Here is a 26925-nt window from a genome sequence, read left to right as displayed (position 1 = left end):
GCCCAGCTTCTTTCCTGAAGAAAACAGCCCAGTGCCCGTAAATGTAATGAATTTCTGCAAAATAGTTGATTGTTAATTTATACTACCATTTCCCTTATTTGAGAAAAATGCCATGTGAAATCGGAACGTGTGTACAATTCCCTATGGTGGTAACAGCATTTGGCCGCAGGAGGTAAAAGTCCCAGGTTCTATCCCATCCGACGGCAAACCATTTGCATTTTCTCTACATTACTGGCTATGGGCAAAAAATAAACAACTCTTTTAGTACAGAAAGCAGCTCTACACGTTATCGACTCGTCCCATGGATCACTTTGATTCGACTAACAAATCGCATGAGTCTCAAGCAATGTCAATACCCAAACTATAGACTAGATATTAAATTATAGACCGACGTCAAAACCCAAACTATATTAGTAAAAGGTAACTTTCGCTTACATAATGTTAATTTACGGTCAGTGGCCATATATTTTAGGCCAAAAAAGCCTCTATTTTTAAGGTAATCTAACATAATTACGTAATAAACGTAATATCTTTACGGGTATAATATTTTTACTGTCAGTGACTGAAATACTTTTTTACCGGTCCCTGACTAGTTTCTAACAGTGCAATTTTTTATACAGGAATATATCATGACATTACGTAGTCAATATTATATAGTCGATATTTGAGGAGGTGGCTGAGATTCACAAAGTATTTTGTAACATACTACACAAAATGTACAACTTATAAAAGTTTCCCCTCCACGGGTTACTGTTTTTCTTTAACTGAATACCCTGGTATAATTGAATTTCCAAAATACCTTTTAAAATAATTAATAAAAACTTAAAACTTGATATCAATGCGAACTATATGAATGGTTATACTAATTTAATAACATATTTTTTTAAATTCAAAATCAGTTTTTATATAAGGATTTTTGAAATCACTGATAAGCTATCAGCATATGGCATTTGAATTCTAAAATATTGCAGAAAAAGAATGACGGTAATTGCAACAAATTGGTAAATCACTGACGGTTTGGTAATTTCAAAAAAAAAAAAAAAAAAAAAAACTTTTTATTGTAAATTAATTTTTAAAGATATTATTTTTTTCATTGACTTTTAACATTTCATATTCTTTCTTACGAAAAAAATTTTGTTTTAACAAAAATATTTTCGCAACTTAGTTTACAGGGTAACAAAAAAGTATAGGGATCACTTTTGTGGTTATCTACCACTAAAGGTTTAAAACCTTTTTACATATATAGCATACTGATCTAAAGCTCTGCTATTAGACTTTCAATTGCAATACTATTTCATAAAATCACAAAAATGCCTTTGAAGAAATTTGACGAAAAGCTAATTGGTCAAGTACAAGCATTTTTAGAACTTCGATGGAGCCACAGGATTATACAAACCCATTTTAAAAAGAAATGTATTGTGATTTCACTCAACCATATCAGTCGCATCAAGAATTCAAAACTCGGATCGATGCAAAATAATGCAAAACCAAAAAGAAGTGGACTGCCAAGCAAATTGAATAAATCAGATTTGCAGAAGCTTGATAAAATGACATCAAAACCGGATCCACCAACACAGGCAAGCATGGCTAAAGCTCTTAACGTGAGTCAGCAAGTTGTAAGCTATCAACTAAAACAAAAGTTGAAGAAAAAATGCCATAAAAAACCTAAATGTCATCATTTAAGTGAGAGATCGGTGCAGATTAGGAGGCAACGTTCATGGCCCCTCTACAAGCTTCTCCGTAAGGACAGATGGGTAAAGTTGATTACAACTGATGAAGCTTGGATCTATCTATCTGATACCAATGGTAAATCTAAAGTTCAATATCTTAGCCGTGAGCAGAACAGGCGAGACTTGACACCATCAACCACGGTGCCTCATCCCAAAGGCGTAATGGTTTGGATGGGCATATACGCCCATGGTGTGACCAAACCTCGGTTTATGAAACCTGGGGCCAAAATAAATTCTGAGTATTACAAACAGAAGATATTAAAGCCCTTTCTTAAGGATGATTACTGCAGATTGTACCCTAATGGTGATACTGTGTTCCATCAGGACTCTGCCCCATCGCATGCATCTAAGGTCACCCAGAAATTCCTACCAGATCAGCAACTACAGTTCCTGAGACCAGAACAATGGATTCCAAACAGTCCTGATGCTGCACCATGCGACTATTTCCTATGGGGACATCTGAAAAACAAACTGAATAAGCGAGGAATTTCTACATTGAGAGGCCTTCAAAGAGCTATTAGAGAAGAGGTGAAGAAAATCCTCCAAGAAATCATTTTGCGGGCTTTAAAATCATGGCCGAAGCGTTGTAGACAAATCTATTACGCCGGAGGTCGACATATTGAGAAGCATCGCTGAATTTATGTAATAAATTTTGGAAATAAAAACATTCAAAAATGATCCCTATATTTTCTTGTTACCCTGTAATTGTTGTATCCAATAATTGTAGTCATTACAAAATATTTTAAAACAAAATGTCTGATTTAAAAACTGTAGCGTATTATAATTAATTTAATGAAATTTCTGTGAAATTAATTTAACAAAAACTTATTTTAAGAAAAACCATTAAATAAATTGTTGTTCAGTTTTAAAGAATATCAAAATTAAAAACTATAATAATTGCATGAAGTATTTGTTTTAATAAATAAATTCTTTCTTTCATTTCTAATTTAGTTATTTCAATTATTTTTTTGCAATAAATAAATTTTTTATAGTTATTTTTTGAAAAGTCACGCGTTAGACTAAATTAAACTACTTAAATGTTTATAATAGTATTTATTTACAATTTTTTTAATGCTTTTATATGGATAGTTTTGGTAGATGGCTATGGAAGGTTTTTGCTTCTGAAACAAAACTGTAATTTGTCCATTTTCGAGCCATTATTTATTTTGTATTCAAGTCGATTGGCTTTACATACATGTTACACAAAGTACATTCTACCTTCATTTAGAAATCATTTTTCTCCAATAATTAATAAGAATATTAAAGAATATTAAAGAAGATTTCAGCAAGTAATAAAAATGATTTTCATTGAAAAGTGAGGCCTTTTCCATAACTCTTTCACTTTTCTAGCATAATACGATGAAATAAAACATTTCTGGAATTATAATCACAAATTAAAAAACCATTCTCACAATACAATAAGACTGTAAACAAATAAATAAGTACGGATATCATGCAAATTATTCAACGTTATCAAAACGTAATAGCGCATTGTTTTTTTTTTATTCAACTCGCAATAATTTCATGTGACCCTTTCTACGCCCTGACGCCATCAAACTGGATTTTTTCTCCCTTCAAGTTTCAGTAGTATTTATATGAAATGTTTCTTTCGAAAATATAAAGTCGTAATGTTATAAAAAAGATTTTATAATTGTCTTTTAAGAGAAAACTAATTTAAAGATAATTTTTTTTTAAATGAAAGTATTATTTTTATGATAGTATCCTTTAATAATTTTCTTTTTCATTCGCATTATTAAAGGATTACCATTATAAACATGATTTTTTTCATTTGTTAAGGAAACAAAAGCTTTAATAACACGAGTAAAAGATATAACTTTTCAGAAATTTTGTATGGCGTGGATCATGTGAGTGTGTTTCTTAAACCTAATAAAACTTATTACTATGAAACCTTATTATTAAAACATTATTAAATTTGAACCGCAAAGTGGGTTAATTTAACATCTAACTAAGGTTGCAGTAAGTTTTCATACGTAGCTTAGCGTTGAACCGATTGTTCGTGAGAATATATAGTAAATATGCTTTTTTTGCAATTGGGTACTTGCAATCGACATCACGCGTGGGTTAGCCAATGATGTACGCTGTACGCCAAATACACGTGACGTCGCTTGCAGGCATCCAACTAAATCTGATTCAAAAATTCATTCAATTTGATAATAAATACAAACTTAAAATATATAACGTTAAAAAGCCACGCACAATCATGTGATTAGACGTAGACATTTAATAATGCCTGCCTAATCACATATTTGCAAGTACCAAAGTTGCGAGTTATTAAATGCAAGTACTCGATTATGTGATTAAAAATATGCATGACTTGCAAAAAATGAATTGATTCATGCAAAAATGTTTTTGATTCATGCAAAAGAGGATGAAACTTCGGAATGTAACTAAGTTGGTTAAGAAATGCTTTACTTACGTAAATAAAATTTTAAGGATACAAACGCACAAAAAAAAACCTCGTTTATATTATTTAAATTATTGTTTACATTTAAAATGATATAATAACAATAATAAAAATGCACATACGAGTCCACACAACTCTAATAGTTCGGACACAGATTAGGATAGATTCTTAGATCGTGATACTATACTACAAGCGGGAATTAAAGTAAATTTTTTGAATTTTGCAAAATATTTAGAATAATTCCATATTTTTTTTTGGAAAAATTATAATAATAAAATGAACATGGTGTGCAATTTCGTGGAAATAAAAATAGCGTTTAATAGGCAATTTTCTCAATAGCCTTTTGTAATAGTGTTAAACAATACTAATTTTTAGTATATTTTTCCAATTGGAAAATTACTATGCGTTATTGTTAGGAAATAGAATATGGGCTTAAGTAATTCAACCTAAGGGCTACATAAACTCTAAAATAATTATTTTTATGTATAATTTGACATTATTAGATTATTTAAGAAAGCTCGCGGATCTTTTTCAGACAGAAAATGGATTTTAATTCCTCCGTTAGAATTTATGTGTGCGAAATTTTCTTTCATTATTCAGTAAATTGACATTTTTGTATACTTTTGTTTCATTTTATTTCTTTAAACGTGAACTTAGTTACCAAATTTTAGATTTTAAGAATCACTTTTAAAACTTGAACTTTGAAAACATTAAAGCTTTGAAAAAGTTCTGATAACACTTACAACCTAAATATTCAAACTTTTGCAATCAAGTTCAGTAAACCACATTTTTAATTAATAAAACAAAACAAAAAATATTCAAAAATATTAATTAGTTACTGAATGAAATTCGAAATTCTGGACATATATGGGGTTGTTCAAAAAATCAAAAAGTCCTCGACGACGACAAATTTCTCGTAAGACTTTTGATCCAGGAGTTCCTTTGTCTTCTGGATTGGGTTCAAAATTACAAGGCTACGGAGTTGAACATTGATAGTCTTAAACCCAAAATTGGGTCTGCTGTTCAACGACGGTTATAAAACAAAATGTACTGCTTAAATGGAGTTGACTGTGAAAAAAATATATTTAAATCCTCCTACTGGGTTAAAACGAAAATTTCGAACAACCCGATAATTTTCTGTAAGTTTGCCTGGAGAAAATAAAATCCTTTTTCGGTTTGAAGAGTACCCGTAACTGCACAGATTAAAAAAAAATAATAAAAAAATAACTGGGTATCGAGAGAAGCATGTTTTGGTGCCTGATTGCGAAGTCATTCAAATCTCACTCAGTGCACAGTGGGCCAGCATCCAAGGTTTCGTGGCCAAAATTAGTATTTCGATAAAATTCGCTTCAAAATTTGGGGTTTTTTATTTAGGGGTTTTTATGTACTGGTAAATTGAATTCATAGTTGAAATTTTGAAATACACTAAAAATACCCCAAAAAACAAAATGGCGGCTGAAATATGGGGAGTAAAAATAAAAATAATAATATAGTAGATTTAAATAATTAAATATAGCCATAAAAATATAATAATTTTCGTAATTTTATATTAAAACCGAAAAGCAAATTATATTTCCGAAGTAATATTACAAAATAACGCGAAAACATGAAAAAAAAACATAATTTTTGTTTTTCGGTATATTTAGTCCACCTTTTCAATACGGGCAAAATGGGGCAGGTTTTTTCGAAAGAAGAAACACCAAAGAAGACAGCAACAAAAAAGTGTAGTTAATTACCTCGTGGAACTTTTTGGAACTAAGTTCCGAAAGTCATTCAAACATTGTGAAATGTCAAACGATAAAATATAAACTAAAAGTTTGTCAATAGTATTAACTAATCCAACAAATTGAAAAATTGTACTATAATTTCAGACTAATTACTCTGATAAAAATGTAACAGTAAGGTGAAATTCCTATACATATTTCTGAAACAAAAATGTAAAAGTTGCATTTAAAAAAAATTTTTTTTGAACATATTTTTCATGACATTGTACTCTTGTCGGTCCAAAAAGTAAATTATAATGTTTGGAGTGATTATGAATACATAATTTGGGCCATATTAAAACTGCCTACACATATTTAAGTTGAAAATTTCATTTTTGATTTTTGGTCAAAGATCATGGTCTTCTGACCCACAGTGCAGCGCAGGGAATGAATGTTTCGTTATATGTGTTGTACTCTGTGGTGTGCGAATGTGGCTCACCCTATGAACGGGTATCTGTAGCAGTGTGGCGTGGGTAATGTTGCTCGCCTCCGTGATTATGTTTACAAGGTATGCTCACCAGGCAACGCAAAATGAGGAGCACATCCGGCACCTTCCAAGGCGAAGAACGATAAGCCTGCCGTTAAAAAAGAACGAAAAAATATTTTAATATTAATTTTAAAAGGCATTCGAAATCTGGGTAAAGTAATTCCAAGTATTTCAGATACAAATATAGTTTATTCTTTGTTTTAAATATGCATATAAATAGTTCATTTATATGTATTTTACCTTCACCCAACCTTCAGCGAAAATAGAAAATCCACAGTTTATTAATGTATTCAAGAAGCTATAACTCACTCTCCTGTATGCAGTAGACGCAGGATGGTTGCAAATAAATGTAGTCTCTCATCGTTTGTCAATAAATAAGCCGTCTCTAGTTGTTTTTTATAGTCTATTGTATTTCTATCAATGGATAAAGAAGGAAATTGTAATTTTTCTTGGTATTTTCTCCAATAGGAATGCATTCGTAATAAAAGCCTAGAACCTTTTCTGGTCTGAGTTTTAATATTGATGAAACAGATGTGTCCTTATGTCATAAATAAAAAGTGCTGTAGTTTTTTGAATTTCTGTGTCTCGCTTGCCTGTTTTTTGTTCAATAGCTCAAGAAAAGTATTTGAAATTTAAAAAAAAATTTATGAGAAAAAGGTTCTATATCTCAGTTAAAATACTGATTAATGTCCAAAAGCGTTTTATGTTTCCCAGTTAATCTGAAGTTGCTAAACTGAAATGCTTGTTGCACTGTTAGCTGATTCGTATGACACTCTTTAAAAAAAACATTTGGATATTCATGTATATTGAAATAAGTTGAATATTAAGTTGATCGGAATATAATTCAGTTTTTGCTTTATCTTTTATGAAAATAAAAGGTGATTTTTTTTAATAGGGAATAAATATTGTGTTGAATCATATACTGTCCATTCTGGTTTATAATATCATTGCCATCTTTCTGGCACTAGCATGATTCTACGTGCATAAAATGTTTGTTCTTTCATTTTGGTCCATAATATCATTGCCATCTTTCTGGTACTAGCATGATTCCACGTGCATGAAATGTTTGTTTTTTGCTTGCAAAAAACTGATCCAGGAGATTTTTTGACATTCTTATATAAAGTAAATGTTTTACAGTCTAAAATATTTTGCAGAGACAGCAACAGTGCCATCCCCCCCAAGCTCTTGGGCGCATTCTTGGGCAAATTCTAAAATCCCCCCCAAACTATTCGTTTTATTTAGTGTAAAAATTCCCCCCCCCCAAGCTTTAAGTGGGTGCATCATGCGCCCACCTTCCCACTGATGGGGACCCCTGGGCAGCAACATTGTTGTCGACAATCCATTTCTTGTCGCCAGTGATGATATGCTTTAAAAATTAATAATTCTCTTGGCGTATGGGGAGCAAATTATAGAAGTCAACGATGACAAAAAATTCTTTTGGAAGAACATGATAAATCCATATGTCGAACTTTAAGATTAAACCTTAGGCTTTTTAAATGATCATGAACGGTTGAATTTGGTAAATGTAATGCCTCAGCGATCACGCGAGTCCCAACTGGTGAATAACAATTCACCAGTTTGCATAGATTAATGCTTTTATTGCGTCATCAATAGCTTAAACTGGCGTGCTGCATCATCGACCATCGTAATCGAAAATTTTTGCCGGACAGGAATTTTGCAAGTCATTTTTGGTATTCGAAATACATCTTCTTCATACTCATTGGATAATTTTTTCTCTCACTTCAGTATTTTTATGATTTCGATAGCAAAAAAGTTAAAGATCCCAAATATTCCTCTTATCTCTTTCGATATTTGAAAAAGCACTAACCAAAAACAACTGCGTTGAATCAGTCGAACTTTTTCAAGATTTGCGATATCAGTTGTCAAAATATATAATGATTATGCGGTTTTAAGTATGAATTGGGTTGTGTAAAATTGTAATTAAGTCCTCTGTTGGGGAAAAAACTATTTTTTCCCGAACAATCTAAGTCTTTTTCGTTGTTTGAGATGTTTCTCTTATGCTGGCTAGGACCTATGGTTTCAAATTTGTGTTATCAAAGGATCTATGGTATCAAAGCAGACACCTAAGCACTATTTTGCGTGGCAATGTACAGTGCACAGAAAAAGAAAATAATAAATGAAACACTATGAATAACTTTTCATCCTAACGATCGGATTTTCACGTGCTAAGATTCAATCTCAATGATTCGAAGAGGTGACTTCAAATATGCTAATTAGTTACTGAGGAAAATATTTTAAGTTACGAAATCAGACACAAAAGCATGCTTTTTTTAGATAAAGAAATTTTTTTTCCATGGATAAGAATTTCTGATCCCCGAGATATCGGTGGTAGCCACAATCTAGGAAATATGGTCTCAATAGTTTGATCAGGAAAGAGGCCACAAGTTCCATTCCTGTAGTTTTAATTTAACTTTTTACGTATTTGCCATAAGTCGAGAATTTTTTAGTTAAATTGAAATTTCTTACTCACAATTATAAAATTTATTTATCCAAAGATAAATTGCGTTCAAAAAATGATTTTTACTAATTATTTAATAATTTACATTATTTTTATTTAAAAATATTCGAAACACTTTTAAATTGTAAAGTGCACAAATTTTTACATAATTTTAAGGAATTACATTTTTAAACGCCAAAATACATGATTTGAAGATATTGATTGAATAGTTTATAAGAAATCGAATTTTAAAAAAGTCAAATGTTTTGAAATTTTCGCTTTAAGATGTCGATTATTTTATTAAAAAAAATATTTTCATACACACCTAGATATTTTTAAAAAAAATATTATTTACATTCAATTGAGGAATTCAAAAAATTATTTAATAAAAAAAGTCTATAGTTTTATTTTTGAAAAATGGAGTCCCATTATTAGTTTTCTTCATCGATTACAAAAAAGCTAATTTAATTTGATTAATATTTTCCTAGGGTAACTGTGCTGTAAATTTGTGTTAAGTATTTGTATTAAGTACGGAAGAAAATCTTTCCTTTTAAAACTCTTTTCTTCTCTTTTCACAGCCCTAAGGTATAAGTGCTCAGCTCTGATTTGCTTAGCACCAATTAGTTAGGAGTTGGCAATATAATAAAAAGTCTTGAATTATCGGATATATCAGTTCCAAAACAGAATTTTGAAAATTAGGAACTTAAAAAATGATTTAATAATGAATGTTGATAGTTTTATTTTTGAAAAATGGAGTCACATCATTATATTTCATTATCGATGACAAATAAGCTAATTTAAGTCATCATTTTTTTGGAGTATTTGTATTAGAATATTGTATTAATCATTATTTTTTTTAGTTAATGTTCATAATTAGGGAGCAATCAGTTATAAAAGTAGCGTTTTAATTTTAGAAAGAATGATAATTTAGAAACGCAATTAGAATACTGCTAAAATCTACTATACATGCTTAAAATACATATAAGGTCTAACGTCCAACTTAATTTATGCTATTTATAAATACAAATTTCGGTTATAGTTACCTCATACTAATGTAAAATAGATTAGCAGCTACAAACATTAAATAAAAAAAATTAAATAGTATGCACCGAACAACTAAACTCAGTGGTGCGACAGCCCATAGAGGGCCATGGCCTTCTGTGCCCATCTCAGTTTTCTTGACCTTTGGGCTCTGAGGGGCAATAGCAGTTCTGGTTGGGTGGTCAGCCCAACGCGGAACCCCCAGTGGTTAGCTCCCAATCATACTTGGTACTCATTTTATTGACCCACTGAAGGGATGAAAGGCTGAGTCAACCTTGCCCGGCCCAAGGATCGAACCAGGGACCTGCGGCACGACAACGCGAAGCGTTTACATCTCAGCCACCGGGCGTCATGCACCGTACTACTGTATTCAAATATTCAAATTCTTCTACCCCTCTTCCAATCCTAATATCTTCATTAATTTCAAACAATATATTAAACAAATTTATCATCATCTAGCTTTTGCCTACGCTGAAGTACTTTGATTATAATTTTAACTATTTTCCAGAAATGCTCGCGATATTGTCAAAGCTCTCTACGTATTGAATTTTAGTATTAGTTTAAAATGTGTCTGCCAGCCATTTAGTCACACAAATCACCGTAAGTATGATTTTTGGACATTCCAACATATCCAGCACTGTCTCTATCGTGATATTTAAATAGTAAACTCATGCTAAGGCTCCTTTACGAACCGTTCTTCTTCCTCACGCACCTCTCAACCCAGCATTTGAGTATTGTATAACAGGCTATGCTATTGCTCGAAAAAAATGAGCTTCGTTACCAGTAATTGGTGCTGCGGAATGCGGCACCATATCACCGTTTATGTTTAAAATTTCCATAGAAATTTTAAAAAAAAATAAATCTAAATAATTACTCCTTAACTGAGTTTTTATTTCCTTAAAAATACGAAATTATTCTAAATAAATACTTAACGTATCTATACATAATAATAAACGCGGCTGTGTGTGTGTCTGTTTGTCTGTCTGTCTGTAATCACAGTATATCGCCCCAGAAGCCTCGCCCAGGCACGAAACTCGGCACGTAATTGTGTTTTGACATAATGAAGAAGTATTTCTATTCTTTTTCAAAAATTTGGATTAGTTTTTTAGTTATCAGTCATTTTGTAAGAAAATCAATGCTTTTTCGTCTTCAAAGAGCCATATTCAAAAAACTATTAAAAAATGCATATACTTTTCTCCACTCTTATAAATGTATGCTAATGCGAACCTTACAATTGGAATATTAATTTTCGACAACTTAAACCAATAATATACGAAGGAATTAATAATTTAATTGTAAGGTTTGCATTAGTTTACATTTATAAGAGTGGAGAAAAGTTTAACTTTTGTCTCCAGCAGAACTGGATATGAAGACAAAATTGCAGGACAGGAACACTTTAATTGGGTATACTATAGCCTACGTCACAGGTCGTGTTATTCCTATTTAGAGCCCCTGAATTAGACAGGCCGACTCATCATCTATTTTTGCTCCAAAGAGCTAACATAAGCACAATACTAACATAACGTTAACTTGTGAACTTTTTTGCTCCAATATTCGCGATCGCAACGCTCGAGTACGCCGTCTAGCGGGAGCCTGTAAATATCGGACATTAATTTATCACGTTTTCATTTAGTTCCATCAAAGTCATTGACTGAATCAGACGCCATTTTTAGCAGCAAATAAGAAACAAAATTTCCCTAAGGAAAAGGCCGAAGAACTTGAAAAAAATCTCCAGAATATTAGTAAATCTTTCAGGAACAGAACACGCCAAACATTTGAAGAAAAATTCGTCAATAATTTTTAATTTCTATTATCAACAAACTTGCAACTGATGACTTCCGATTTCGGATACTGTTACAGATGTGTGTATTAAGGTAAAATGCATTTCTTCTGTCTTCAATTCATTACGAATTAAAGTGAAGTCAACATTGCTTTCGTCATTCCAGTGAATAAATATGAATTCAGAACATACAGAATTGTAATAGTTATAGCATATTCTTCTTCGTTATAGAATAGTATATATTTCTGTATCCATATAATTCGGAAAACAACAATAAAAAATTATCCAAGTTACTTGAAATAGTGCCATTTGTGCTGATTCTTAATTAATTTAAATCGTTTTCTTGGTAAGTTTTTTTTTAATTTTGAAAGAATAAGTTCAACTAGAATTCAGCTATTCTGTTTTTAGCTACATATTCAAATTCATATCAATTATAAAATTTTGCTGTGTAGTATGTTATCTAAAAGTAATGAAGGTATAAACTATGTATCTATTATTTGAGAATAAAGTTTTCAAACAAGGAACTTATCATTTTGGAATTCTCCGGGAATCATAAATCAGGTAAATGCAATGATTTTTACAATAAAAAATTTGCTTGTAAATATTTTTTTTTCATTTGATGATGGTTCTCTACAGAATGGTTTTTTACGTCTGATTAAGAACTATAAGAATAATAAAAAAAGAAACAATATGAAAGTTTTTATTTCAATGTTAATAATTCTTAAAATCGTTTTTTTTTATCCTAAGAATTCTTTATTTTCCGTTTTTTAGTTTATAATTTTTTGATAAAAATTGTTCTCAAAATACTTTTGAAAAATTAAATGGTATAACATTATGTGTTTATGTATACTTCTTGTATATTCCAAATGTTTGAAATAATATGATTCAGAAAAGTATGGAATAAAAATTCGGTACTTATGACGTATTAACGCCACCGCCGCTACAGATTTGGCGGTTTTTAAGTGCCGCCAATCTACACTTAAAATTTTTACGACAGTTCATAAAATAAAACACTTTATTTGAAATCAAAATAGTTAATTGGATTTCGGTGGAAAATGAGCCGATATAGAGTTTAGCATAGATTCAAAACAATCATATCGCCATATGAACTCTGATGAATAAGATTCCAAATGAAATAACATTTCCAAAATGAACGTTTGCCAAGATAAAGTTTTATGTTGTGGGAATTGGTACATTTTCGTTTTTTCGGTAAAATATTTCCCTCCTGAAAAAATAAAATTGCATCGTGTTTTGTTTTTGGCAAATCCCAAAGACGAATATTCGTAGCACTAAAAATGGCGACAAAAAAGAATTGTTCATTTGTTTTTGTTTCGTCAGCATTCTTTATTTTACGTTTCTTAGTTTCTAAATAATGATTTTTATTGAAACTTGAAATTTTTTGATAAAAATTGTTGTCAAAAAACGTTGTTTACAAAATTAAATTTCATAAAATTATGAGGCTTATGTATACTTTTTGTTCATTTTAATTTTTGAACTAATATGATTCTTAAAACTATAGAATGTAAAGTTTAAATGGGCCTTTCATGTTATATCATTAAATTTAGTAATACTATTTCTCGGGCATTAGGTTTTAACTCTTATAAGAATATACATATTTTTTTCTGTTAATGTACAAATATTTTTCCGATGTGTTTTGGATATTCCTTCTCTAATAAAAAGAGATACCATTTTGTTTTCGTTTGCAATAGAAAGAATGACAAGCATTTTTCTTTTTTAAATTTAATAAGCCACATTAAAGAAGGAACGTTGCAATGCTACACGCTACATTAACGACGTCTCCAGAGTAACTGAATGACGGTTCATATGGAAATCGCAGGTAAGCGTCTCATACAACAACGCCCCCTATAGTTCGTTGCGATCGCGAATTGCTTGATAAGTCAGCTCTGATAGTATAGGAGCCTTATTCCTACTAAATTTAACTAGTAAACAGCAGTTACTGCGAACCGGATTTCTAGCGACAAGTAAACATTAAACGAAATGTGTTGTTATGAGTCGCTACTCGTCAGGTTGGAAGTTCCTTTTGAAATAATTTATTTTGTTGCGTTATCTAAGTTTATGAATTTAGTAAACATATTTAAAACTCAGCTTATTAATTAAACTAAAAGGTAAATATTATTCCTAGTAAAATTTTCGGAGTGGAAGTAGTTGTGCTTTTTTCATATTATACCCAATTGTCCACTAATCTTCAGATTTCCTGCTATGTTTTAAAAAACTTTATTTGTGAAAGCTTTTAGCGTGGCAGACAGCTGGCCGCCTAAAGGTCTGGTTTCTTAGGACAGGACGCCGTCAGCTGGAAATCAGCGCTAACCTCTGATTGGTCCACTTGTGAGTTTGATAGTATACGTCATTGAACGCTCATCTTGAACTACAATTGCCGTCCAACTCAACTGCAGTTGGATTACAACGTGACGTTAGCCACAGAAGCAATGGCGGACAACATCCAACAGCACACTGAAATCAGCCAAGATTTTGATTCTGACATTAAACATAGCTTCTTCATTAAACATAACACTCTTCATTTCGCTCAGCTATAATCTGTTTTTTCTTGAACAAAGTCATTATTTGTTCTCTAAAACACTGGTCGACAATAACGAAATCAATACAAATTCAAAATAAATATTTGTTTACGTTATTAACGCATGCGCAATGAGAGATAATGTCTGCATTGGACCGACTGCTCACGCTGAGCTAACAAAAAAGTATTTTTTTGGCGTCAGTTCTACGTCAACTTTCCGCTGACGCCCAGATAAGGCGCTAGTTCTAAGAAACCAGGCCTTGAGCTAACAAACCAGTATTTTGTTGGCGTCAGCGTGACGTTGACGTCCCGCTGACGCCCAGATAAGGCGCATGTCCTAAGAAACCAGACCTTTAGGCGGCTAGTAATTAAATATGCAGAACTGCTTAGATTATCATTTAAGACTTACAAACTAAATTTAAACCAATACTTAACGTATAACTAATTTTTTAACGCGACTTAAATTTTTTTTTGTAGTTAGCAGCAGCAGTAGATATATATTATTCGCTGGAGTGTAAAAACACTCCGCACAGTCCCATAAGGAATACCAAAAAATAAAAAAAAATTAAAAACATTAAAACATTCGAAATACAAATTATCACTTATAACAACCTAACAAACTGAATTTTTTTCATTATCTGGGTATTGCAAACATTGTTCAATTAAAAAAAATGCCCAGTACTTATTTTGAAAAAAATATCATGTTATATGGGGAAATATCAATATTTTATAACATTATATCGTGATAGTAAAAAAATACGATATCACTAAGCACTAGTCATTTGCCAACTCAAAATGTATTTGCTTCAGTGAAAACTGAAAATCAATGGTCACCTGTGATTACCTGTTTCTTAACAAACCGATTTTTACACTCAGAACAAAGATTAGGACCAGGAAAAGACTTTTTGAATTTATCCGCGCTTTAATTTGAAGAAAAAAAACCCCAAAAATTACTTTTTTTTGGAAGTTTAAATGTTTGTAATATAAGATAATGCTTTTAGATTATACTTTAGACCTAATTTAAGATATGTTTTAGACCGTATTAGAGCAAAAAATAAATTAACTATTTTCAAAACAAATATATAGTCATCAAAACATTATTTACTATTAATGGTTTCTTTAATGCTGACTAAAAATCAAAAAAAAGTTTATTCTATTTTAGGTTTCAAAGAGACATTTCTATTTTGTCATGACAGCCATGAAACTTTTTTTCAATAGATTTCGATAAATCAGATCGCTAACAATTAATATACTGTAACAAAGTCAAAGAGTCTTTTTTTTTCCTCCTTTAAAATATAATGGTGAAACTAATCTAATTAGCCCAAAAATTAAAAAAGGAGTTATTGATTTTGCTTAATGAAGCGATTTAATTTATAAATTAAAAAAGATGGTGTGAAGGTTAAAAATTTCGAAACTTCGATCAGAAAGTGTCACTTTTTAGAGTAAAAATAACATGTTGTTCTAAAATTAGATACTCAAAAAAGTTCTTTAAAAAATAGAATAAATGCAACCATTCAAGGCTAGTTTCGAACTTTCATTTTTTTTTTTTTGCTTCAGTTTCGTCCTAGTGAAACGTGAAAAAATATTTCATTAAAATTTGAAAGCTTCTCTGTTATCTCTTGGCGTAATTGCTTTGATATCTTTGATATTTTTCTCAAATCAACAAAATGTATTTTGGGGAAGATGTACGTTGTTTGAAAAGTATGTCTGATGATGAGTTTTGTAATAGCGTGTATTACAAAACTCATGATCAGACATATATGTCTGATGATGAGTTTTAAATGAATGAGTCATGAGTTATGAGTTCTACCAATTAAAAATGAATTCTATATTCATTTTTAATTAATAGTTTCGGGTAAAACATATTTATGCAACACTAGTAAGCAAACATGGTAACATTTTTATGTTAAAAAATAACAGGATTTTTACATTTCGGCACTTATTCTATTTTGATAATGACACATCGTCAGTTTTGAAAATCAAAAATATCAAAATATTTTGTTTAACCTTAAAACGGAGGAATATCATTAATCTCTTGCCTCTTTATTAGATTTAACGGCACGCTATGGTCACTGATAATCTATATTTTAATTTTAAATTCATTTGGATCTTAAATATTTACTTTTATTTAGTATTATTTATTATTAAGGTTTTTCGATTTTGTATTTCTAATATTCTAAAATAATTGTAAATAGTTACATGCTTCTCCAATTAGCATGCCATATATTGCTTAAATATAAAAAATACGTTTATTTTACTTTGAAAGCTTAAAGATTTGGAAAAAGGCTGTTTGAAGAATTTAAAATTTCTTGAATTTCTTGTTTTATTAGAAACTACCATAACTAGGTAGCAATTTTTATCCCTCATCGATAGCGAAGGTATTGAGGGCACAGGATTTACTCAAAACGAGAAGAAAAAAGAAATAAAAAACCCTTTTTTGGGTTTGAAATTCTACTTGAATGAGTTTATCATTCAGTTATTTTTTTTTCAATGCCCACCCGACTGACTTTTGTCATTCAGGTATCAGTAGGGCAGATTTGTTAGCCACTCCTTCAGGGGCACTCTATTAGGTGGGTCAATATTGCTCCCACAGTAAGGGTAAGAAAGAACAGAAAATTTCACGAATGGATGAAGGTTAGAATTAAGGAAAATCCATGCCTTGTCGGGGATTCAAACCCAGGCCTTTTCTGATGTGAGGTCAGAGCTCCCTAACCACTGCACAGTCCGGTCAACATACATCATTAAGTACTTAATAGAATTTTGTCATATTCATAGCCAGTATGAAATAGTGTTTCATAACAGTCTTCACTGCGAATTTCAATTCATTTATTTAGGGCTGCCTATAGAACAAGGAGGGAAATGGCGAGCTTTGGGATAATTGTAACAGCCTGTAACGTTAGGGGAAACAAAAGTGAGACAGGTTGGAAGTTTTGCAACTGCAAGAAAACATAAGTGTTTCCAAAGGTTACCAATTCCTTGGATGAAAATGAATGAATTCGTTACATGCTACAATTACAATGAACCCATAGAATATTGGTTGTAGCGAAAAATTGCAAAAGAAGAGGAGTAAGAAGTATGTCAGGTGGATCCCAAAGCAAATTATATGGCTTGAACTGTAAAAGGGAAGTCAGTGACTAATATTCAATTTAAAAGCCGAACATCGGTCTAGTGGTTACTGCACTGGACAACGGGGCCTGTGGTTGTAGGTTCGAGTCTCACCGTGGGCATGAATGTAACTTTCTCTCTGCTTGTGTTCTATATCCTTTCCTTTATTTTGCAATTTTATAACCATCGTTGAACAGCCGATCCAATTTTATGGGTTTACGACTACTAATGTTCAACTGTGTAGCCTTGTAATTTTGTACCCAATCCAGAAGATAAGGGAACTCCTAGATCAATTCTTATGAGAAATTTGCCATCGTCAAGGACTTTTTGATGGAGCTAACCCGCATTTGCGTTACATGGAGAGGAAGATCACGAGAACCTCCCATGGTTAGCCTGACGGCAAGGGGACTGTGACCCATGATCCGTTTACCATTGAGGATATTTCACGTTAGTACTGTGGTCGGTGCAAGCCGGATGCGGAATTCGTATCGACTGGGATTCGAACCCGGTTCGCCTCATTGGAAGGCGAACACTCTATCCTCTGAGCCATCGCGACTCTGTCCTTTCTTTTGTCTGAATGTGACTCACCCTATAAATGGGTTTGTAGTTGTATGACGTGGGGGACGCTACTCCATCGCCATTAAAAAAGAAATTAAGATCGTTCATATATGAGTGACAACATTTACTTTATTCTTCAACCTTTATTCTAAAAATGTTTTAATAAATTCCTCTCTTTTATTTTAATTATGTTGCATTTTACCCCTCTTTATATTACAACGATACCCACCTATGAAGTAGCTTGTAACGCTCCAATTCCTTTTTGTTTCTTTTATTATTTGTCACTGTACAGTGTGCAAAGAAATAATAATGAAAATAAATAATAATAAAATTAATTAAAATACGACTTCCTTAAAATTCAATGCACAACTATTCGATCAATTTTGCTTAAATTTTGCATTTTGTCATCTTTAAAATGATGTAAAAAATTGTATACGACTAATAAAAACAGAGTTTGACTATTATTTTACAATAGTTGAAAAACTGCATATGATATTGAATATATTGAAAAATTGTATGCTTTCGACCATTATTAAATAAAATAATAAGAATAATAAATTTTTATTAAAGGTTATTTTTCGCATCTAATTATTTTGCATGTACGCAAAAATGTTTAAATTCGCATAAAAAATTCTCGAGATATAGCGAAATACAAAAAGCATAAAATTAACATCAAGGGGTCCAAATTTTAGATCACTCTCTTGACTAAATTATGGGAACCATATTTCCCAGATTGCAGCTATTCGCTATATTTTGGAGATCAGAAATCCGAAAAAAGGCGTTTTTTTTTATCAGAGAAAGGCAGTTTTTGTGTCTGATTTCATAACTCAAAACATTGTCAGCTCTAATTAATTAGCATATTTGGCGTCACCCCCACAATCCATTAAGATTGAGTCCTAGAACGTGAATATCCGATCATTATATCAAAAGTTATTTAGGGTGGTTCGTTTTTATTCCGGCAATGTAGAATGCGAAATTATAAATATTTTGTATCTTAAGAGATTGACTTTCAGGAGTCTTCTGATTTTCTGATTTCAAACATTTAATAAAAACACAAAACTGAAAAGTGGTCGGCTTTTATACCACTCTTTTAAGTTTCATGATAAAAATACCAAATTTTATCACATATTATCAAACCATATTTTATTGTTAATATTACTGAAATCATTACCAAAACGCTTCGGTAAAAATTACAGACTATTTTGGTATTTCCATAGAGCCGGTAATTCAGTAAAATTTACTATATTCTGGTAATTTTGACCGTACTTTTTTTCTCGGAGTAAATTTGCGGTAGTACAACCCTCATATTTTTTTATAAATGTGAAATAGTATTGGAAAAAAATAAATCTTTATTTAAAACGAATTACTCAAAATTATCTTTCAATTTCTATTTTTCAATTTATTTTCCAAGTTGTCTGAAAAAGCAAAACGATCTCATTAAACAGTATTTCGTTTCTCAAATTGAAAACGAAACTGAAAATTAGTTTCTAAGTGTAAAAAAATAAAAGCAAGATTACACAATAGAAAAGGGAAAGGAAGCATCTGAAGAAGAAAAATAGAATGAAATTGGCGAGCGTTTACAAGGGTTAAATAAAAGATGGCATCTGATAATGACTTTCGCCATTCCAATTTTCTTTCAGAAGACGCTCTACACTATTGTTACTACACCCCGTAGGGAGGGATTTAACCTTACTACTCCCTAAAAGAACGCTGTATACCTTCTTAGAAGAAGAAAAGAAATTTCTTATGAGGAGCTATTACTTTTATTTTATAAAATGTACTTTACAATCATTGTGAAAGAAAAATGAAACTTGAAATTGATATTGCTGTTTTTTATTTCTTTGTCCAATATGAGAATTAAATTCTAACGATTGTTGACGACGCCAGTTGTTTCATTTTAATGAACGCCTTTTAGAAAGAAAGTTTTTTTCGAAGGACGTTTTAGATAGACCTTAACTAAAGAAAGACAACTTAGACAGACGATAGCTAAAACTCATTTCACATGATAAACAGATTTTTTAGTAAACAATAATTTTAATTTAGTTCAATAACTTCCACGGTACCGATTGTAGATCAGAATGGGTGCTAAAAAATATGTTCATACAAAGCTACCCCAATAATTAAAATTAAAATAAAATTTAAAAAACTAAGTTTCTCAATGAAAATAAATAAGAGAAATTAGTTTCACTTTCTGTGTAAGCCTATTTTCATGCGCTTTTCGTAAGACAAAAGATTGTTTTGTTTTGAAAAAAGTAATAAATATTGGAAGTATTTTAAGTAGAAAATAAGGTTGTATTAATATTTTATGCATGCTTCATGAAATAAAGAAAATCAGTTTGATTCATGTCGTTATTTTTTATGAATATAAATTTTAAACAAAAAATTCATGTCCTACAGTTTGAAAAATAATTAAATAATGAGTAATCATGAATTTCAAAGGAAATCAGTCTGATTCACGACGCTATTTTTTATCAATGTAAATTTTAAACAAAAAATTCTTGTCCTACAGTTTGAAAATTAATTAAATAATGAGTAATCCGCTCTGCGAAAATAAAGCATGGTCAAAACTCCCAAGATAAGGTAAAATTTATCCTGTATCTTGCCTTTTGGGAACAACAAGAAGCTCGATAATTTTTACCGAAGCGCTTCGGTAGTTAATTTGGGTAAAATTAGTATTGAAATATGGCTTAATAATATGTGATAAAATTTAGTAAATTTGGTGAAAATCAATTTAATTCACTATATATTTCTTCATGAATGTAAATTTTTAACAAAAAATTCATATCCTACATTTTGATAAATAATTAAATAATGCGTAATCATGAATTTCAAAGAAAATCAGTTTGATTCACGACGCTATTTTTTATCAATGTAAATTTTAAACATAAAATTCATGTCCTACAGTTTGAAAATTAATTAAATAATGAGTAATCCACACTGAGAAAATAAAGCATGGTCAAAACTCCCAAGATAAGGTAAAATTTATCCTGTTTCTTGCTTTTCGGGAACAACAAAAAGCTCAATAATTTTTACCGAAGCGCTTCGGTAGTTAATTTGGGTAAAATTAGCAACGAAATATGGCTTATAATGTGTGATAAAATTTAGTAAATTTGGTGAAAATCAATTTAATTCACTATATTTTTCTTCATGAATGTAAATTTTTAACAAAAAATTCATATCCTACATTTTGAAAAATAATTAAATGATGAATAAAGTAGAAAATAAAGTAATCCCCAAACTCTCAAGATATGGTTAAATTTATCGTGTTTCTTGCTCTAAAGGAACACCAAAAAGCTCGATAATTTTTACCGTAGTGCTTTGATAGGGATTTTTGTAAAATTAACCATAAAATATGGCTTAATAATATGTGATAAAATTTGGTAAAATTGGGGAATTTTATCATGATACATTAGAGCATGGTATATAAGCCATCTATTCGGTTAAATTTACTTTTAAGTTTTAAAAACTGGAATTTCCGGTAAACCGTTACCATATAAACGGAAAAATTAGGACAATAATGGTTTAAACATCGCATAATTTGGTTCTATCGACTAGAATTTTGCATTTTTTTTAACAGATATGTGATTACCATACTATAAGGTAATTTTACTAGAATTCCTCTTTAGTGCGATTAATTTATTTTCACTTTAAGATTTCCAGGGTTTGGAGTATACTTTAAAACAGAATGTGCACAAACAAATTGTTAAAGACATTCAATTTTATGGTCAATAATGTTTGGAAAAAAAACGTATAGATGAAGTACAGAAAAAAAATTGTAATACGAGTTTTCAAATGAAAAAAAAACTGCAAAATTAAAAAAAAATAAATAAATAACGTTATACGAAGATTATACTTTTTTTTCTGAAAAAACAAAGGCAAATGATTTAAAAAAACAAGGGCGACAGGAAATTGTATCTCCTGATTGAAGTCGAAAGCAATTATCCATTCTTTTTTTTAAATTTATGCCCGGAAGATGCTCTATTTTTATAGGTAACGTTTAAAACTTCAACACGTCAAAAAAAAAAAAAAAAAAAAATGAGAAGAAATTTCTCGCTAGCATTTCAACATGTCAGTCTTAATCAAAATGTTAATAACTTACATAATTTGACTAATCGCTGAGTAATTGAAAAGACAGGTGGATGAAGGAGTAAAGAATTAAAATATTGTACTGTTATGATTTACGAAGGTGATAAGTTTAGGCACGAAATTAATCACTAGGTATGAAAGTGTGTAGGTAAAAAGGATGTTATAGCCTGTCATCTCAATGTTTCTCTCCTGTTGCCTAAATCCTTCGTCAAAAGAAAAAAACTAATTATTACTAAGATTTGGGGAAACTTGATAAACACAAACAGTCATAAAAGTTGCATGTGAAATATTTATTTAAATTATTTTAAAATATTAAACGAACAAATAAATTAAAAAAATCTATATACATTGATGTTTTTTAAACTCATTTGTAAACATTTACTTGTTTGTCATATTAAAGGAAGCATTTAAAGTCAATAATGCCATAGACAACAATACCGTGTCAAAGACTTAATGTGCCATATTTACCTTTGGTACTACATGATATTTTTAATGTAGTGAGCATTTTGCTTTTGGTAAAATTACAGTTTTATAATTATACTAGTTTTATATTGAAACGTTAACTAATAATATTTATCATGAAACTATGTTAAATATATATTCGCAAATCTCCTTACAACTTCAAATGCTTTCAAGTTGTAAATATTAAGCAATAATATTGATTCTGAAATTATGTTCAGTTTCATTCGTAAATCATCTTATAATTCAAGATGCTTTCACTTTGTAAATATTAATTACAATATTTACTATCAAACTATGTTAAGTAATTATTCGTAAATCGTCTTATAATTTCAGATGCTTCTAACTTGTAAATATTAGTAGGAACTTGAATTATGAAAGTGTGTTAAATAATTATCCGTTAATCTACTTGTAATGCAAGTCGCTTCCAACCTGTAAATGTTAGTAGCATTATTTATCATTAAACTATGCTAAATAATTATTCAAAAATTATCTTAAATTTCAGATATTACCATCTTGAAGTAGTTAAGAAGACGATGTTTACGAGATTTCGGAACATTCTCAAAAATTCGTTTCAATATTGAACCATAACTGGGTGCTACATTGCTAATTTCAGGTGTTAAATTGAATCGAGTTTTCGTTCGAATTGAACCATAGTATCGTTTAATTGTAATTAAATATGGCCGGAAATTTTTTCGATATAAACTTTAAATTTATAATAATTACACTTTCAAAAAACTCTGCTAAACAGTGTTAAAAAAAGTTTGGAAAAAATGGTTAAATGACAATTTATTTAATTGTTATTTCACCATATTCAATTAAAACAGTCAAATAACCGTAAATAAGATGGTATTCAAAGCGTTAACGTTTAAGAAAACCGTTTATTAACTGCTTTCACCTATTACGGTTAAACTACCAAATTCATCGCAGCAACTAGGCCCACTTAATGAAGCCACTTTGTTCCATGCAGATGGGTACATATTATAATCGAGAGAGCTAATCTGTCAATCAACAGGAGTTCGAGTCCTGGCATTGATATCGCAATATTCCCTCAACACATGAAGAGTTTCCAGTGTCAAGCAATCCCCAATTTGTGACCCTGGGCTATTAGAATACAATACTCTACTCTCTTTCATGCATAGATGGCAGCACCATAAAGCTTCTGAATTACTTCTAATATGCAGTAAAATTACTTTTTAAGGTTTTGAAACCATGCTAGCTGTAAATGGTTAAGAAACCGTAAAGGTAAAAAGTGTTCTTTACCATAAACTTTACGGTTAATTGGATGGGCAGACTGCTGCCTGTTATTTTACCATAATTTTGGAATGAAAATTCTAGCAGTGAACGTGAAACTAATAATATTGGTAGTTTGAATCATAATATCAACAAATTTGTTATAAACTCAATATGGCGTAAAGTTGCAGTATATTTTGGTTGAACTTTGTGTTGTATGATTATTGTGTTGAATGATCAAGTTTAAGATGTTCTAAATTGTACAATATTATGATTCGATTTGGCTTTTTTAACGTTCCGGCATATTTGAAAGATGATGTGATCCAAACCGCTCTAAAATTCCTAATAGTCTACAAACATGTGTGAATCTTTACAATTCTTTTTTCATAGTATGGAAATAAGTCTTTTTAAAAGTACTCCATTATATTTTATTCTAATAACAATTTCGCTAATTTAGTAAAATAGATTTTGGAATAATTTACTATAATTTTATAATTTATATATATTTTTTAAAAATAACTGATAAATGTTTTTTTTTTAAATAAACTGGATTTTAATGTAAAATGAATACATAATAAAAAGTATAGCAGCACAATTGATTTTGAGGGAAAATGAAAGTTAAGTTTTCAATTCCTCTGTAACACGAACAATAATCACAAGTTTTAAATAAAAACATACTACATGATCTCTGCTTTTTATAAATTACACAATTCTAAAAAGGAAAAATTCCGAGAAAATAATACTTATATATAAAACATTACTTTGCAGTGAACTTAAAATGAAATTCAATAAGTGTAAAATAATAATAATAATATATTAATAATAAACACTGTTTTTTTTACGAAAAAATTTAATTTTAAGAGATTTTTTTAATATAAATTTGTTACGAAAGAATAAATTTATGAAATCAATTTGTAAAAGTCTCTTGACACTCAAAAAATTAATTTAAAAAATATTATTTTCAAATTATTGCGTTGTAGCTAAACATTTTTTACAATCCGCTGTTAAAATCAACAAACCAAATAAATTTTTGATAAAACGTGAAAAGAAGCCTTAAAACAGTATTTACTCTGTGCCATAAAATATAATTTTTCTTTTACCTTAACCAAAATTAACACAAAATTCAACAAGAAAAAATAAACTTTTTATAAGCTTAAGCATTTATTAAAAAAATCACATAAAAGAAATTATTGCAATCACATTAAATTTTGTTGTTTATATACTTTTCTCTATATTGTTTACTATAAACTTTATAATGTTATGACAATATTTTAAATTATTTAAAATTAATGAAAAGTAATTTATTCTTTAGGAAAGTTGAAATAAATATTGAGCTAGGTGAAATCATATTAAAGTTTATATATTTATAATCAATTTAATTTATAATTAATTTAATTTATAATTAACGAAAATATATTTTAAGGATAACATTGTTTTTATTATTTTATATATATTCTCAACTTCATTATAACACAATTTTAAATTACTTAAAATTAATTTAAATTATTTAGTTTCTTTTGAAGCTAAAATCTCCAAGCAATAAGGCAAAAATACCATATTAAATTTATATGATTATAATTCTAACAGTTATAATTTATAAAAAATACTTTTATGATGCCATCGTGTTTTATTAGGTTTTATCTATTTTTAACTACATAATAACACAATAATATTTTAAATTTGAATAACTTAAAATTAATGAAAAATGTTTATTTCTTTTTTAAAAATAAAAAAAATGTTCAGCTGGATAAAATATATTAAAGTTTATAGATTTATATTTAATTGCAATTATAATTCATCAAAAATTTTATAATAGCAATTGTTTATTATTTATTTACTTTTCAACTACATAATGGTACAATTAAAAATACTTTATAGCAATATTAACACAATTTAAAATGAATAAAAAGTACTTTATTTATTTTTAAAAGTTGGAAATAAATATTAGTAACAATTGTAAGAAAGAGAGTATGGCACTCACGAGTAAGAGAAGCACTTTGTCACCCATGTTAATCCAAAGCTGAAAAACGTAAGTGTGCCGCCTGTCAACTCGCCTTCTAACTTTTTATGCTGCCTGCAATTTGACCATCTTTAAATCATAACTCTCTGAATCAGGCAACCGTGAACTCCACTTTTCTTTTCTACCTTTTTTCTTACCTTTCTTTAGTTAGGGTTGCCATATTTGGTTTCAAATCTCTTCTTTAATAAGTATAAATAAACAAACAAAAACTTTTTCATCCATATGAAAATTAGATTTAAATAAGGTATTTAGATATAGTTTATCATTGCATGTGTTACACGTTTAAAAATTAAATAAAATTAAATTACTATTTTTTTAAAAGTTAATATCGTATGATTTAGTTTTAAAAGCATATAGCCTTTTATAAATACCGATTAAACATTGTACCGTTTCTCGTTTAAACAAGGGAGAGTTTCTTAAAACATAAAACTTATCAAGACCTTATCGATACTTATGAAACATAATTTTTGTATTTTAAAGAAATCTGCAGTTTTCAACTGATTCTCATCAAACTTTGTGAACAGTGCGCCAAGAAAGACGGAATATAATTTTTCCAAATATAATTAGAGAATTTGTGAAAAAAATAATAATTTGACTACAGAAAAACAGATATTTGTTTCCGTTTTTAGCAATTTTCCAGCCAATATTTCGATTATTTAAGCTTGAAATCAGTATATTGAAGTTTCAGATTTTTTTGTGTACTCAGTAGTCTTGTTTCATTTTAATTCCACTTACTTAATTGTTGAAGTTATCAATTGATATTTTCAAATTATTAATTAACAATTTTGAGTGGTGGTTACGAAAATTGAAAATAAAATTTAAAATACCTCCTTTTTTTTACTTATTTACTAGAGCCATTCATGCTGTTCATTTTGCTTATACAGTTTCACAAACATGGCAAAAATATTATAAGTTGTGCTATCACGTAGGTGGTATTGTGCTGTCAGTGGGTTAATTTTAAAAGACCAGGGTACGAAAAAAAAATGGAACCCGAAATTCTTATAGTTTTGTGGCGTCCAAATTATATATTGAATCCCTTCAAACAACAAGACAACAAACAAACAACAGAAAGCAAAAGGGAAAAACATTGAATTACTTTAAATAAGAAAAAGTAAGCGATAATGCGATTTGTAGTTTTACACAAATTCTTTCCTATCCAAATCCATCCATCCAATCCATGAGTTATTATTTAATTTTTGACCTAAATTGAAATCTTTTTCCTTTTTTTAAAAATCTTTTTTTTT

The 26925-nt window shown here is 29.7% G+C and overlaps 1 protein-coding gene across 1 annotated transcript in view; it reads right to left on the bottom strand.

Annotated features, from left to right (window-relative positions):
• LOC107438693 (uncharacterized) overlaps positions 1-25788 on the bottom strand; it is a 43504-nt gene extending 17716 nt beyond the window's left edge. The window contains exon 1 of the mRNA XM_087159777.1: positions 25643-25788. Coding sequence (XP_087015903.1) covers positions 25643-25669 — 27 coding nt within the window. The 5' untranslated portion in view covers positions 25670-25788. The remainder of the gene's footprint in view (positions 1-25642) is intronic.
• Between the last annotated feature and the right edge of the window lie 1137 nt (positions 25789-26925).

The sequence above is a fragment of the Parasteatoda tepidariorum genome, chromosome 1 (assembly GCF_982258835.1).
Source record: "Parasteatoda tepidariorum strain Cologne lab strain chromosome 1, Ptep-v5.0, whole genome shotgun sequence".
NCBI lineage: Eukaryota > Metazoa > Arthropoda > Arachnida > Araneae > Theridiidae > Parasteatoda > Parasteatoda tepidariorum.
This window is presented reverse-complemented; position numbering and strand designations above follow the sequence as displayed.